General features: G+C 45.8%; 1 protein-coding gene across 2 annotated transcripts in view; it reads left to right on the forward strand.

Annotated features, from left to right (window-relative positions):
• Positions 1-5,929: 5,929 nt before the first annotated feature.
• The window catches only part of MIB1 (MIB E3 ubiquitin protein ligase 1), an 863,979-nt gene continuing 855,530 nt past the window's right edge, over positions 5,930-14,378 (forward strand). The window contains exon 1 of one of the 2 annotated variants that reach the window (XM_069620891.1): positions 5,930-6,391. In XM_069620891.1, the coding sequence (XP_069476992.1) occupies positions 6,163-6,391 (229 nt within the window). In that variant the 5' untranslated portion in view covers positions 5,930-6,162. The remainder of the gene's footprint in view (positions 6,392-14,378) is intronic. The other variant, XM_069620890.1, reaches the window with a different exon arrangement.

Genomic DNA, 14,378 nt, shown 5'->3' on the forward strand with positions numbered 1-14,378 from the left:
CCACACTGGCCAGTTTCTATGGTACCAGAAACTTAGATTCACGGCACGCGCCAGATGGTCGACATGGCCGGAGGAACCGGACACGAACCCCCTGATCACATTGCTATACGAACTAGGAGAGGGAGGGAGACCAGTGTCACAGATCTACAGCCACTTAAACGACACCCCCAATCCACGCAGTGCTGGGCTAAAATCCAAATGGGAAGCAGACATAGGTCGAGAGTTAACAGACTGTGAATGGGAAAGGGCCCTCATATTTCCTAAAACAGTATCCAGAAACCATAGATTTAGGCAAATACAATTGAACCTTCTACATCGTACATACCTAACCCCATTCAGGCTTGCCAAGCTCCATAATACTCAGAGCTCCAGATGCCCCTGGTGCGAAATGGACAATGCGGACCTGTTCCACATGTTCTGGCGGTGTGCCAAGACACACTCACTGTGGTCCTTCATACAGCAGACAAGCGAAACTCTGGGGCTGACCAGATATGAATGGACTCCTAAGGAGTGCCTACTCGGCACATACCCCAGACCAGCAAAACTAAAACACCTCATTAGATTAATGGACATTATGAGCATTCTGGCTAAGAGGACAATTGCAATGTCCTGGAAGAAACCATCGGGACCACAACCAAAAATCTGGCACAGAGAACTGAAACGATGGGTGCGAGCTGAAACGAAAGCTTGGGAAGAAAGTGTAGCCAGATCCACGGATGCATCGAGTATGACCCTAGATGCCTGGAGAGGGCTTACAGACCCCCTGTTTTACCCCTCTGATGATAAGCCCCCATGAATCACCACAAGCATGCAGTAGAAGGCCCCGAGGACAGGAGCAGAGTCCTCGAGAAAGTCCAGCCATACCTTCATGTGAACCCTCCTAAAGGAAGTCCCCTCACCTCCTGTAAATCCTGACCCTCCCTGAGCCCCACTTGGTACCGACCCCTCAAGAAGCAGACACCTGGAGATAGTTAAAGTTTCTATGTTAAGTTGTTAAGTTATAAATGTTAATAACCTGAGCCGCAATCTGATTTACTGCTTGATAACAGATTTGACAATTTTTCTGTGCTTGTAACAAATAACAAATGCCAATAAACAGATTTAAAAATAAATTCGGGGATCGCTCTCTCGTTGGGCCATCCATTTCGAACCCAGGTGCTTACGTGCCTTAGAGCGTAGTCCTGCTCGAACTCTTCCTGCCAGTGGCGCTCGCTCATTTCCATGTACTCGACTTTCCTCAGGTCGCCGATGGACGCAACGACACATTCGTCTTCCAGGAATGTGGTGCCGGGGGCGCTTTGGTTGAGGAGCCTGGACATGCAGTCCGCTTGTGCGTTTTTCCAGCCCGCAATGTGTTGTATCTCATAGGTATATTCTTGGAGCTTCGCGGCGATCCTGGCCAGTCTGGGGGTGGCCGTCTTGGTGCCGCCCGGGCTCAGCATGTGAATTAGGGGCTTGTGATCGGTGATCAGCTTGAATCTTGTCCCCCATACGTATGATCTGAAGTAGTCGACGGCCCAAGCGCATGCTAACATCTCTTTTTCTACCGTAGAGTAATTCTTCTCGGATGAGGATAATGCCTTGGATGCAAACGCCACAATGTTCTCCGTGTCGCCCTTTTTCTGGGTCAAGGTGGCCCCTAGGCCGTATGCGCTGGCGTCAGTGGTGATGTATGTGTCCCATTCAGGGTTGTATGGTTTAAGGCACGGCGCGTGTAGAATCCTATTCTTGATTTCGCCGAAAGCCTCATCTTGTTCTGGGCCCCAAGAGTACGCTGCCCCCTTCTTCAGAAGCTCCCTCATGGGAGACGTGGTCTCAGAGAACCTGGGGACGAATTTGGCATAGTACTCAGCTAGGCCTAAGAATGAGCGTAGTTCCTCTTTGGACATCGGCGCCGGTGCCTCAGTAATGGCCTCCATGAGGTTCCTCTTGGGGCTTACCCCATCACTCGAGATGCAGTTCCCAAGATACTCTACTTTGTTCACCCCGAAGACACACTTTTCATGGCGTAGGTGAATGCCTTCCTCCTGAAGTCTGCTTAGGACTGACTTGAGTGCCTTGTCATGGGTCTCGTTGTCCTTGGCGTATACCAGAATGTCGTCTTGGAAGAATGAGACATTGGTGAGGCCTTTCAGTAGGGAGTTCATCATCCTCTGGAATGCGGATGCTGCGGATGATAACCCGAAAGGCATGCGGGTGTATTGGAAGGTGCCAAAAGGAGTGATGAACGCCGTCAGGGGGCGGGAGGACTTGTGTAGGGGAATCTGGTGATAGGCATCACGCATGTCCAGCTTTGAGAAAATGGCCACCTCTTTCATCATGAGGACGATCTCATTGATGCTGGGGAGTGGGAAGCTATCCGTGATCACCTCCACGTTCAGGCTTCTCAGGTCGATACAGATCCTGAGGTCGTTGCTGGACTTTTTCTTTACTAGTACTACCGGACTCAGCCACTCCGAGGATTCCACGGTTTCAATGGTTCCTTCTTTGACCATCTTCCTCAGGTGGGCGTCCAAAGCTGGTCTTGCGGTGGCAGGTACTGCCCTTACTTTGTGCTTGACTGGAGTGGCGTTGGGTTTCAGCCGAATTTTGTGGACAAAGTTTTTCACTTTTCCCGGTTTCTCGGAAAACAGGCTTGGAAAGGTCTCCTTGTAGTTTTGCGCTGCTCCTGACGAGATCATGAGCACTTGTTCCGGAGTGCTGGGATCTAGTTTCATGCTGAGTTTATGTTGGTCATCCCACCCCAGCACGGCTGGACCTTTGGGAGAAAAATACACTTTGGTGGTGGTAGACCTCCCCTTGAAATCGATGCGGGCCTTGATGTAGCCCAACAGTTCGACCGTTGCCCCTCCAAACACGGTGGGTTTTTGCCTGGTTGATCTAATCTCCACTTTTTCTCGTCCCATCATCTCCTTGTACGTGTTGATGGGCAGAATGGTGAGGTCGGATCCCGAATCAGCCATGACGCGCGTTTCCATGCCGTCCACTTTAATGGTGCAGTGGGGCTTTTCTCTTCTGGCATGGGGGGCATTGACCATGACAACCATGGGTATGTCCTGCAGTTCATCCTCATCGGTTGAGGTGTAGTCACCGTCGACACGGGACACAGTTTTCTCCCGCCACATGCATGCTGGAGCCACGTGGCCAATGCGTCCGCACTTGGAGCACTCCTTATTCCTGGCGGGACAGTCGCGGTCGTTCGCCATGTGCTTGAGGCTGGCGCATCTGTAGCATTTCGGTGCCTCCTTTTTCCTGGGACTTTTGTCTTTGGGGCCGTCGCGGGATTGCTTGTCTCTGCGACCTCTCCATTGTAGCGCTGCCATTTTGGGCACGGGCAGGTGACTTCCCGCCTCCTTGCGTCTGCTGGAGGTTTCTTCCTCCGCCCTGGCAATCTGGATGGCTTTATCGAGGGTGACCTCCTTTTCTTGGATGAGCTTGTCCTGTACTTTCCTAGAGTTGGTGTGGACAACGAGCATGTCGCAGATGACCTGTTCTGCATTTTCTCCGAAGGCGCAAAGAGAAGCAAGTTCCCTCATCCTGGTGATGTAGTCATCCACAGGTTCGCTCCCTTCCTGTTTGCGAGTGTAGAATCTCAACCTGTGCAGTACAATGTTCTCCTTGTTGGTGAACCTCTTCATGATACGACGAGTGGCTTCTTTGTAAACGTCGTCGTCTTCGGCGTCATCGTCGGCCGCCGGTATTTCTTTAAGGCCGGCAAAGATACGCTGACCTTCAACCCCTAGCGCATTCAACAGCATCGCCCTCTTCCTGATGGGGGCATATCGCGTGCCGCCCACCGCTTCCAAGTAGGTGGAAAAAAGGGGTTCCCATTGCATCCACGGAATCGCCGGTGTCCCTGGCAAGGGGAGAAACGCAGGGGGTGGTGTGGCGCCTTGCATGGTGGGTCCGTGGGACTTCAGGTATCCTCGTCGCCAGTTATGTTGTGGCCTAAATGGATGACAGGACGCTGTAGGGTTTCTAACAGTCTTTATTGACTGGCAACAAGTGGAGAGGTTCTAAAGCGGCCTGGTGGCGCGGGGCACTTACTCACTGTTCAATGCGACCAAGTCCTGTGCTTCCCCAGTTGCTTCACTGTGGATGGGTTGTGCTCACCGGTGGCACGCTGTAGACTCCTAGGGCCCCCATGAAGCCTCCAGTGGCTGTGGTGTTATGCCCTAGGAGCTGTGGTGAGAGTTCTGTAACTCACTCTCCTTCTCATGTAGTCAGGAGCAGCGCTCCTGCACGACCGCTTCGACTGGCAGGGCGCCAACTGTGTCGCGGGAACGTTTTCCCGCGGAGCGTGGGCTCGCGAGATCCCGTCTCGCGAGATCTCGCGAGAACACGCTCCCGCGATCACGTGATGTCCCCACAACAATACATGCAATTTCGCTTAAACCTTTATCCTACTAAAGAAGTATTAGTTGCACGAAATCGAAACAGTGACAATGATGTGACATGTTGACTCTGTAAATACGAGAACGCTAAAGAATATCTTCAACATCTTTTACTGTTTTGCACGGCATTAGCAAAAACAAGGTCCAGATTTTCGGGACATTTTTTTTGATGAATCTAGTTCTGTGACCCCGGAAGAATGGTGGTGGATTTTTATGTGTGGGGAAAGTATGTTTTTAATCTTGGCCCTGATCACATTTTTAAATGAAGTGTTCAAATTATTGGAGTCATTTTTAGAAATTGCGGACATGAGGGGAAAATTGTTATGGTTTAATATTTTGTATATGTAAATTGTATTGGTTTAACATTGTAATAATGGTGAAATTAAGCCAACCATCAAATAGAAAAATTAAAAATACTACTTGTCACAGACAAATAGTCTATAGATATCGACCATTTAATTCATGTTTCTGAAGGTCAGACAGAGTAAAAAAACTACACTAGCCCTTTCAATTGTATGAATGTTGCTTGCATTATTCCATCAAGCATTGCAAATGAATGTAGAGAAATTCTTCCATTTCGGGCTTGAAAGACACACTCAAACGAATCTAACAATGTAGATGAGGCACAATTTGAGATTCATGTCTGGGCATAGGTTGCCAACCAAAATATTTACAAAAATTGGAGGCAAAGATAGCTTAAAAAAATATGCTGTATCGGTGCACATATTTGTTCCCAGAATGTACGCTCCAAAAATCAACCAAACACATATGATAAAAGTTACATCCTTTCTTTGCCACAAGACCAACACCTGTTATCACATTAGTATTTAGTTATTGCATGAAGAAGCTCTATGCAGTGCAAAGAAGTAAGTTTATGAGAGGATTGCAGAGAGTGAATATTAAAAGATTATTTTCCATATAGTATTGCAGATTTGTTGACCTGCAGATATCACACTATTCTTGCCGTTTTGATTGCTAAATCCATTTGTCCAATAGATAATTCCCATTTAATTCAATCTACCTGTTGATAGGGAAGACGGGCAACATTATTTTTAGTTTTGACGGAAGCCATGTTTAGAGGCAGTCTTGTTCCATGCGGAATGACCCATGGAGTGCAAGGAAAGTCTGATTTGTTGTTCAGTTAAACAAAAGATTTTCAATCTGCGACATGCAATGTTAACGTCAATGAAAGGAAATTAAAATAGGCATAAAGGTATATTTATTTTAAAAAATAAAGAAATTATAATAAGTAGTTTTTAGGTAACTAGGCTTTTAATTTAATATAAATATTTCACTTTGCCATTACCAATGTAATATTTTCTAATCATTCGTTTCAGATATCTTTTCCGAGTCTTATGAGGTAATAATCCTTTATTTTCCAAGATGGCCGCCTGTTCGCTGTTGTTATCTAGTGTAGTCCATTGGGTTTACGAAAATCGATGCCCTTCTTCTACTCGTATAGTGGTAGGGTCTCTGATGTGTTAGATGCGCGCAAGCGCTGTGCGTGTCGCCGGCGGGGATGTTTTGGGTTTGTCGCTTTCCTTCCCTTCCCCCCTCCCCCTTGTCCCGCAAAGCCCCAACCCGGCGGCCTCTGGTGGTCATAGAAACTCTTTGCTCGGCTGCTGGACAGTCGGGTCCCCGGATGTGAAACGCTGGCAGAAGGGCAGAAAAGTTTAAGTACTCGCTAGGGCTCTCGCTACAGTCTCAGTATCTGCAGCCACAGGGTGACCGCAGATCCTGGTGCAGCGGACCCGGCCTCGGAGGTGTTATGAGTAACTCCCGCAACAACCGTGTGATGGTGGAGGGTGTCGGCGCGCGGGTTTCCCGTGGCCCGGACTGGAAGTGGGGCAAGCAGGACGGCGGCGAGGGGCATGTGGGCACTGTGCGTAGCTTCGAGAGCCCGGAGGAAGTGGTGGTGGTGTGGGACAACGGCACAGCCGCCAACTACCGCTGCTCTGGAGCCTACGACCTGCGCATCTTGGACAGCGCTCCCACTGGTGAGAAACCCGGGCAGGAGGGGCTTGGTGTTGGGATGGGGGCAGGATCCTTCACGTGAAAGGTGGCAGCGGACCTGAGGGCAAAGGACGTCACTTGGGAAATGGGTCTACAGGAAAAGCACGCGTGCTCATCTGTGTATTGCTTGGGATAGTGGGTACAGGATGCTATCCTAGAAGTAGGATCCACAGAAGGCAGGAGATTTGAAGGAAATGCTGTGCAACAACGAGTTTTCGCTGTGGAGTTTCAGGAGAGAGGGACAATATAATGCTCGTCACCCACATGACGGACGCCCCTCTTTGGAGCTACACTAAAGCGGTGCTAGATAAACAAGTCTACCTGTCTTAATGGTTACATTGCAGCTACTCTCTAGTGCATAGATCCTGCTTCCTACGTAAGGATAGGTGATGCGATCTTTCTATTTGAAGGTTTGCACCTCTGGTGTGTTGATGTAGGTGTGCATTGTCGACTTTTGGGTATGTTTGCACTATGTTTTACTGTAGTCAATATTCCACCCGGCAGTCACTGTTGAAGCCGCGGATTTAGCGCCCGTTTTAGTTTTGTCGAGTGCAGTGGGCCATCAACATTGTGAGTGGATCCTGGTTTCCATCGAGTATAGCTCCCTCGGCAGTACATCGCACACCCAGATAAGCTTTTCAGCCTGGGGCCAGGGTCACTGATGCACGTGTTGTGGTGCGATTGTCGAGCATTCTGTAGTGGCTGTGAGCTTAACTGCCCTGCCATCGATGAGGTGCTTTGTAAGGAGGATGGATATATACTCCGAGGCAAGTATTGTTGTGGGGACAATCTAAAGTAACCATGTGAGTTGTTACCTTCTTTGACACGACCTTGATTGACCCCCCTTTAGGCTGACAATTCGGGTATTTCATTTACTCCCTTGGTTGTGCGAGATATGTTAAATCTCAACATTGACAGATCATCTTGCAACTTTTGACTCTAGTCAAAAGTATAGATATTACCTAACAATTTTCTTTACAGGGTGGGCATTGTGTCCATCAACACTGCGAGCCTCCTACACTGTGTAGAATACCGCTGTCGTGCACGGTGATGCATCCTACTTTGTTGCCAGTGCACAGTTTAAAGAGCAGCTGAGGCCCAGAGCCGTTAGACCCTCATCTGGGACATTTGCATGACAATGTATGCTCCCCATCTGTGCCTGTCCTGCTGCTGTGTGCTCGGAGGATACCCTACTGACGGGGGGCAGGGAGCACGCTTTTAATCATTATTTCCTGTGCATCGCACTGCCTGTCTCTGCAAAGGCTTTTGTGCTTCGTACAATGCGGCAGGCGTTCCACAATTTCTGTGTGGCAAGTGGGCCGATGCAAATAAGTGCAGGAGGGGCTCATTGACACGAGAACAGTCTTTTCATGTTATGTCTCGAAGTTAATAAGTTTGATTTGTAGACTTGCAAAAGTGTCATTTATAAGAATGTAGATTAGGTGTATACATGGCTGTTTTTCAAAATATAGTATTCAAAAGCACACAATGCTGATTAAAAACACACTTCTGTATGCGCTCTTCGTTTTGGTACAGCACATTTTGGTGAACTCGCCCCTCCCCCGAAAAGACAAAGCACTCGTGTGATGACACAGCTGTTAAAATACTGTCCTGCATATCCACACAATGTTGGGTACCCATAAACATGCGGTATGTCTTTCCATGGATGCCCGACAGTTGCTCTTGGCAGTGGTGCAATAAAACCTACATTTCAGGGTTAACTGGTGATGGGAAGGGCCACTTGAGAAACTGGGCGGGGCAAACTTGAGGCTCAACCCCTCTGTTCTACTCCCAAGTGTTTTCTGGCGTGGGCACCAAGCCAATATGCCAGTGAGAATGACAGTGATTGGATGTAAAGTTAACATACACATTTAGTTGCTTTGACTATTTTTTATATCTAATGCCCAGGTATCCGATCAGGCATCACCCTTAAAGCAAAAGCGACTACCAGGGGAACAAGCATAAGTACAGTGTGCCACTAGCCTAACTTCCACATGAGATACAAGCCATACATTTGTGTTCATTGTACCAATATATGAGTGCTCCAGAAAAGATTTTGATGTGGGAGTATTTTACTCCCTATTTTCAAACTTTGAGAGTAAATGTGATTTTTAAGAGTAAAAATGACTTCTCCTTTGCAAGAGAGTAAAATGTATGCGACATCAGTCGACGTGTGCAAACAATGTATGGAAATCATTACTATGCGGCAGCTTTCTGCATTGTGACAGAGTACACCTTTTCATTATTTCTCTAAGATCTGGCCATTTCATCTTCCTGTATATATTTAAATGTTGAAAACACAGACACCTAGCCAATTACATAGTAAAGCAAACATGAATTGTATTGTGTTTTGAGGTTCGATAGCAGAATTGTCTTTTGATGTTTAATAAAAGTCCTCATTTCCTGGAGCTCTTTCTGCCTAATGGTATGCCAATGTTATGATACAAGGGTGCAAGGAGGCAAGGACTGCATGCTAAATCTATATCTAATCTTGTGGTCAAATGGTTAATAGCACCTTTGGAAAAGCGCTGTACATAGAACATAGTCATCACAATTATCACCAAACGGAAGTCACTACTCCTTTATCGACCTCGAAAGGATGAAAGGCCGGGTTGGCCTTGCCGAAATTCAAACCTGCAACCTACAACGCACAGATAGCAGCAATGAGTGCTCAACCGGCTGAGCGGTCTTATTGGTGAAAATCCTTCAATGGTCGGTTAACTGGGTATCAACAGATGTGTAATAATCACAGTGCCTAGATGTTGGACTAACCATGTATGAAGCACTACATAACGTTAAATACCTACCTGGATTATCACAGGGGCAGGTTTTGGTTAAGTTTCTATTTCAATTACAAATGTAACTTTCATTTGTTTGTTTTTGAACCGCGCTTGTACTTCCTGGAGAGTCAGGTTTTGGATGTTTTAATTGTAATCTTGAAGATTTGAGAGGCTAGAACACCTGTGATTGGTGTAATGACAATCACTCACCCTTGAGCAAAGACTCTGTTGCCACTGACCATTTATAGTAATGTACCCTGTTGAATGGATGTAAACTAGACCGTGCATAGTTCATTTTATACACTGTTTTAATAATTAGAGTGTACATTTAGTGTAAAAATGATCTGCCTTCGCATGATAATGAACTCTGAAAATACAATTGTGAAATACTGCTTTGCTTTCACTGGAAAGAAGAGCATTATTTGTTACAAGATGTTAATTCTCAATTGCAACTTAATTTTCAATCTTATTAATTATACAATCGTAAAAAGCTAGGAAAATAAATATGCAGAGTGCTTCTGTTTGCTCCATGGGCATCAACACAGCACAAGTTGAATGGAAATAAACCATTCCTTTTTTTTTTTTTTTTGTTGTTGAAAGCAGAGAAATACATTTTGTTTCAGTCTTTTATCCATGGCTTGCAATGACATCCATGTACATAAGCGTTCTGGTTTGTGTCAAGTAACCTGACCTTTGCACCGCCCTCTGCTCTAAACTTCGGTAAATGTACACAGGAAAATAATAAAGCTGTCATATTTACAAGATTTTCATGCGTTAAAAAGGCCTAGTACGCACCTTATCTGGAGGCCTGTATGACAGTATAAAACATTTTCATGCTGGCTGTGCCCATAATTCTGGTTGCACCAAAATCGTCAATATTTCCATACATGAATATACTTATGTTTGCTTTGCCCATAATGCCAGTAATGATACTATAAGAAAACATGTCAATCCAAGTAAAAAAATGTCGAGCCACAGAAAGAAATGGCTAGACTGGCTTTACCAAAATGCCAGTCTAGCCACGTAACAATACGTCATGCCTACTTTGTTATAGATGCCCAGTAAAAGAAAAGTAATGCCTCAGTAATAAACGACTAGACTGGCTGCGTCAAAATGCCATTCTAGTCACATAACACATTATGCTTACTTTATTATGGATGTCAACTAAAATGTTATGTTAATTGACATCTCCTTTTCCACACCAGCCCCTCTCCCACCAACCACCACCCCTCCCATCTTCTACCAGCCAAAATCAGCTCCTCGACCCAGCATCCCATTCCCCATACACTCGCTCATTTACATGCGCAACCATGCCCCCCATATATTATATGCTCATTTACACACACTCACTCATACATTACATATACACTCCTTGCCGACATACATAATACACTACCATGCAACAGCCTTTAACACTGCTAGTTTCAGAAAAGGCTTCTCTAGCCTCTCCGCCTAACAAAAAGCAAGTGTGCACATCAGCCCCTCCCCTCGGATGTGAAAGAACATATAACGTTATATGTTGGCTTGCATCTGTGTGGACCCACTGGGGAGGGGGCTGATATGCGCATTAAATTTTTCTGAGGCAGATAAACGATGGAAGCCTTAAGTGAAATTAGCAACTTTAACGGTTTTCTGCGTTTTTGCAAATACTTTTTTCTGCACGGACACAGTAGCACTTTAAAGCCGCCGGTTTCAGGAAAGGCTTCTGTCTCCTCTCTGGCTAACAAAAAGCTCTGTGCGGAAACCCCGCCCCTCAGCTCGCATTTCCTGGGGGTGGGGAAGCAGACTGTAGCCCGTGAAGCTTAATGGCGTTGTGCACCTTGCTCTTGGTGAGAGTGCTTAGGTAACACATACACCCTGTTGTTAATTCCAATTGTGCACTTTCAGTTGCAAAGCCAGTATTGTCTAAATACCGAAGGAAATGTCACTTTGGTTGTCTCTGCAAGAAACCCCTTTCTCCAAACCACGTATCAGGTGAAGGGCCCCCTGCGAGTGCTCTCAAGAAATGCAGACATACAGGAAAGTCCTTTCAGAGGATGCACAACTTCTTGGAATGTAACTAGCATGGCATGGTTGTACCTGGAATGACTGCAGCCACCCCCTGTCATTACAGACCTTCATTAGACATACCAGCTCCATCGCAGGATCAGACGTCAACATCCACTATTTACATGTGCAATTGAAACACCTAAGGGGCCATTTCAGAAAACGAATGTTATGCTCCATCTGTATTTCCCGCTGTGCCAATGCGTAAGACGGCAACAAAGTAGAGTTTACTTTGCTTCCCGCGTCTTGACAGAGCGCATGTTTTTACACCTGCATGAGATTTTCATGCAGGCTTAAAGCCAAAGGATTCCAATGGAATATGACTCGCATTTACACTTAGTAACTGCAGGTGAATTCCGTAGGACTTCACTATAAAACGCCAGTTGCAAAGTGTAATTTGCAGGCTGAATCTTATTTCTCACAAAGCATAGATTAAAGGTGAAGATTAAAGACGATTTCACCTTCATTTACTATTCTCAATTACACTCTTTGAGTGTTTAAAATTTCATGCAGGGAACCAGCAACACGTTAGCGTTGGTGGTCCTCTGCATGCAATTACCATATGATGTGAAATGCTCGCCTCTGTGTCAAAAATCGTTCATAGAACAATCTACTTGGTATTCATTGGATAATGGTTTAATTGCGCATTCACACCGTGTTAGGCAAGTCTTTCTGTTTTGAGTTGGCTATTGAAGCAACATGAAAGTATTCCTATTTAAAGCAGCTTACAGCAATTTGAGGTTTAAACCTAATACTAATGAATACCCCATCTCTTCCCTGTTGTTTGTGTGTGTTTCGTAGCCAGGATTGGGTAGCTACGCGAGGAAATCGTTGGTTTATGGCAAGAGGGCAGCCTGCCATTTCGCAAGTTGGAATACCATAGCTCGGCTGCCGACCTAGCCTTTCATCCTTCAAAAGTAGCATTCCAAATAGGCTAATTACATTGGTGAGAACATCGTTTAGAAGAGGGAGCAGTCTGGCATGATATGCTACATAGCAACACAATGTAAAGTGACGAAGTGGCCTAGAGATCTGGCACATTTAACTTGGAGCAAGTATGGAGCATTAGGACCTGGATGAGTCAGAACAGGAGAGGGCAAGGACGTATGCTTTAAAGATTGCAGGACCGGTAAAGAAAGTGACTTACAGACTCCAGCGGATTAAAAGATTGGCAGTAAACTTTATTTGTATTTCCCACGCTACACTGTGATACTGTTGGGATAGCGTATTCAGCCTGTCTGCTTTTGACGGCTTGTTGCTCGGTTATAAGATTGTAGCACACACCTTCCTGTTTTTTTTTAATAGCGGTCCTGTCCTAGTCATATTATTCCTGGGGCATTTAATCTACATTTTACAGGCTCTGATGGATCCTTTGGCCCATCACACTACAATTTACTGAACAGTATTAAGGAGGCAGGTATTTTATGTGTGCCAGCCCCTTCATTGGCAAGCAGTTATGATGAAGAGGTACTTGTTATGTCTTTGCTTGGCAACCTTCCTTTTGACGTGATGCGTCTCCCCACCCTACGTTGCCTGTCCTCAGTAACTGAGGCAGTAGGGAGTACACAAATCACATCATCCTCGCCCATGGAGTGAAATTTGAAGAACGTAGTTGACTAAAAGGAAAATAACTCAAAACCTAAATAAATTTGGATGGTGCTGTTAATGTGTGTGTGCTTTCGTTAACTCTTTTAAGTGAACTCATTGCTAAAATGGAAGACTAGTTGGCGGAGAATGTACCTGCTAAAATTAATTTGATTTTTGATTTGATTTGATTTATAAAGCGCAGAAAACCAGGCCCAGGGGCAACCGGGCGCATACTCTTAAACATGTTACAATAAAATGTGTAGTTACACAGTAAGTTACAAAATATACAGCATATATATATCAACCGAGGGGTACCATTATCAGAATATAATACAAGTACAGAGCAGTCAGAGATGTATATACATGTCCTGTACCACACAGGGAGACCGGACTGAGTAAGGGTATCATGGATCTTGGGAGAACAGCCATGTTTTAGCATTGTTCTTGAAGGAGTGGAACGATGGTTCAGTTCTAATAGGCGTGGGCAGAGTGTTCCAAAGTTTGGAAGCTAGGACAGGGAAACTCACCCCACCAGCTTTTTGGAGTTTACATCTCGGCACGATGAGGCTGTGAGTTTGGGATGCTCTAGTGGGTCGAGTGGATGTGTGGAGTGTGATGCCAGCAGACAGGTAAGGTGGGGCATTGTCGCTCAGGCATTTGTGAGTCAGGGCTAGGGTTTTCAGGGCAATTCTTTTTTTTACCGGGAGCCAACGTAAGTCAAATCTGATGGAGGAGATATGGGAACATCTCGGGATGTTTAAAGCTTCCCTTAGGGCATTGTTTTGTACAGTTTGCAATTTATTAAGGTTAGACTGACTAGTCCCAAGGTAGAGAATGCTGCAGTAGTCAATTTTGGCCATGACAAGTGTTCTGGCGAGGGTGATGCAGTTGGTAGAGTTTAGGAAGGGTCTGCAGGCAGTGATAAGTTTGCAAGTATAAACCGAAGCTGACCTAACTGCATTAGTTTGTCTGTTCAGGGAGAGCGTGGAGTCGAGATAGACGCCTAGAGTCTTCGTGTCTTTGGAGACTTTAATATTGTTGCCGTCAATAATGAAGGACTTGTAAGTTTGGTCTAATTTGTTGAGCCGATGATTTTATCCTAAAAGTAGGAGCTCGGTCTTATCATCGTTAAGGCAAAGTTCGTGATGTGCCATCCAGGCCTGGATGACCAAGTAAACATCATTAAGGGCTTTGGTGTCAGCTGTGTAGTCTCCCGTGATGGGGATGAGTATCTGGATGTCATCCGCGTAGTTGATGTAGGAGATACCCAGATAGTCAAGCACATCGAAGAGGGGCTTGGTGAATACGTTATACAATGTAGGGGATACACATGAGCCTTGAGGAACGCCACAATGAATGTGGGAGGGGTCAGCTGAGGCCATGGGTGAGAAGACCCTCATAGATCTGTTGCTCAGGAATGAATGGATCCAGGCATTGGCAGAGTCAGAGAAGTGGGCTGCAGATTTGAGATGCTGGTGGAGTATTTGGTGGTTGACCAAATCAGAAGCCGCAGAGAGGTCAAGGAGGAGGGGAAGAGCTAACTTCCCTTTGTCCTTTA

The sequence above is a fragment of the Ambystoma mexicanum genome, chromosome 5q (assembly GCF_040938575.1).
Source record: "Ambystoma mexicanum isolate Mex_15411 chromosome 5q, UKY_AmexF1_1, whole genome shotgun sequence".
Classification (NCBI taxonomy): Eukaryota; Metazoa; Chordata; class Amphibia; order Caudata; family Ambystomatidae; genus Ambystoma; species Ambystoma mexicanum.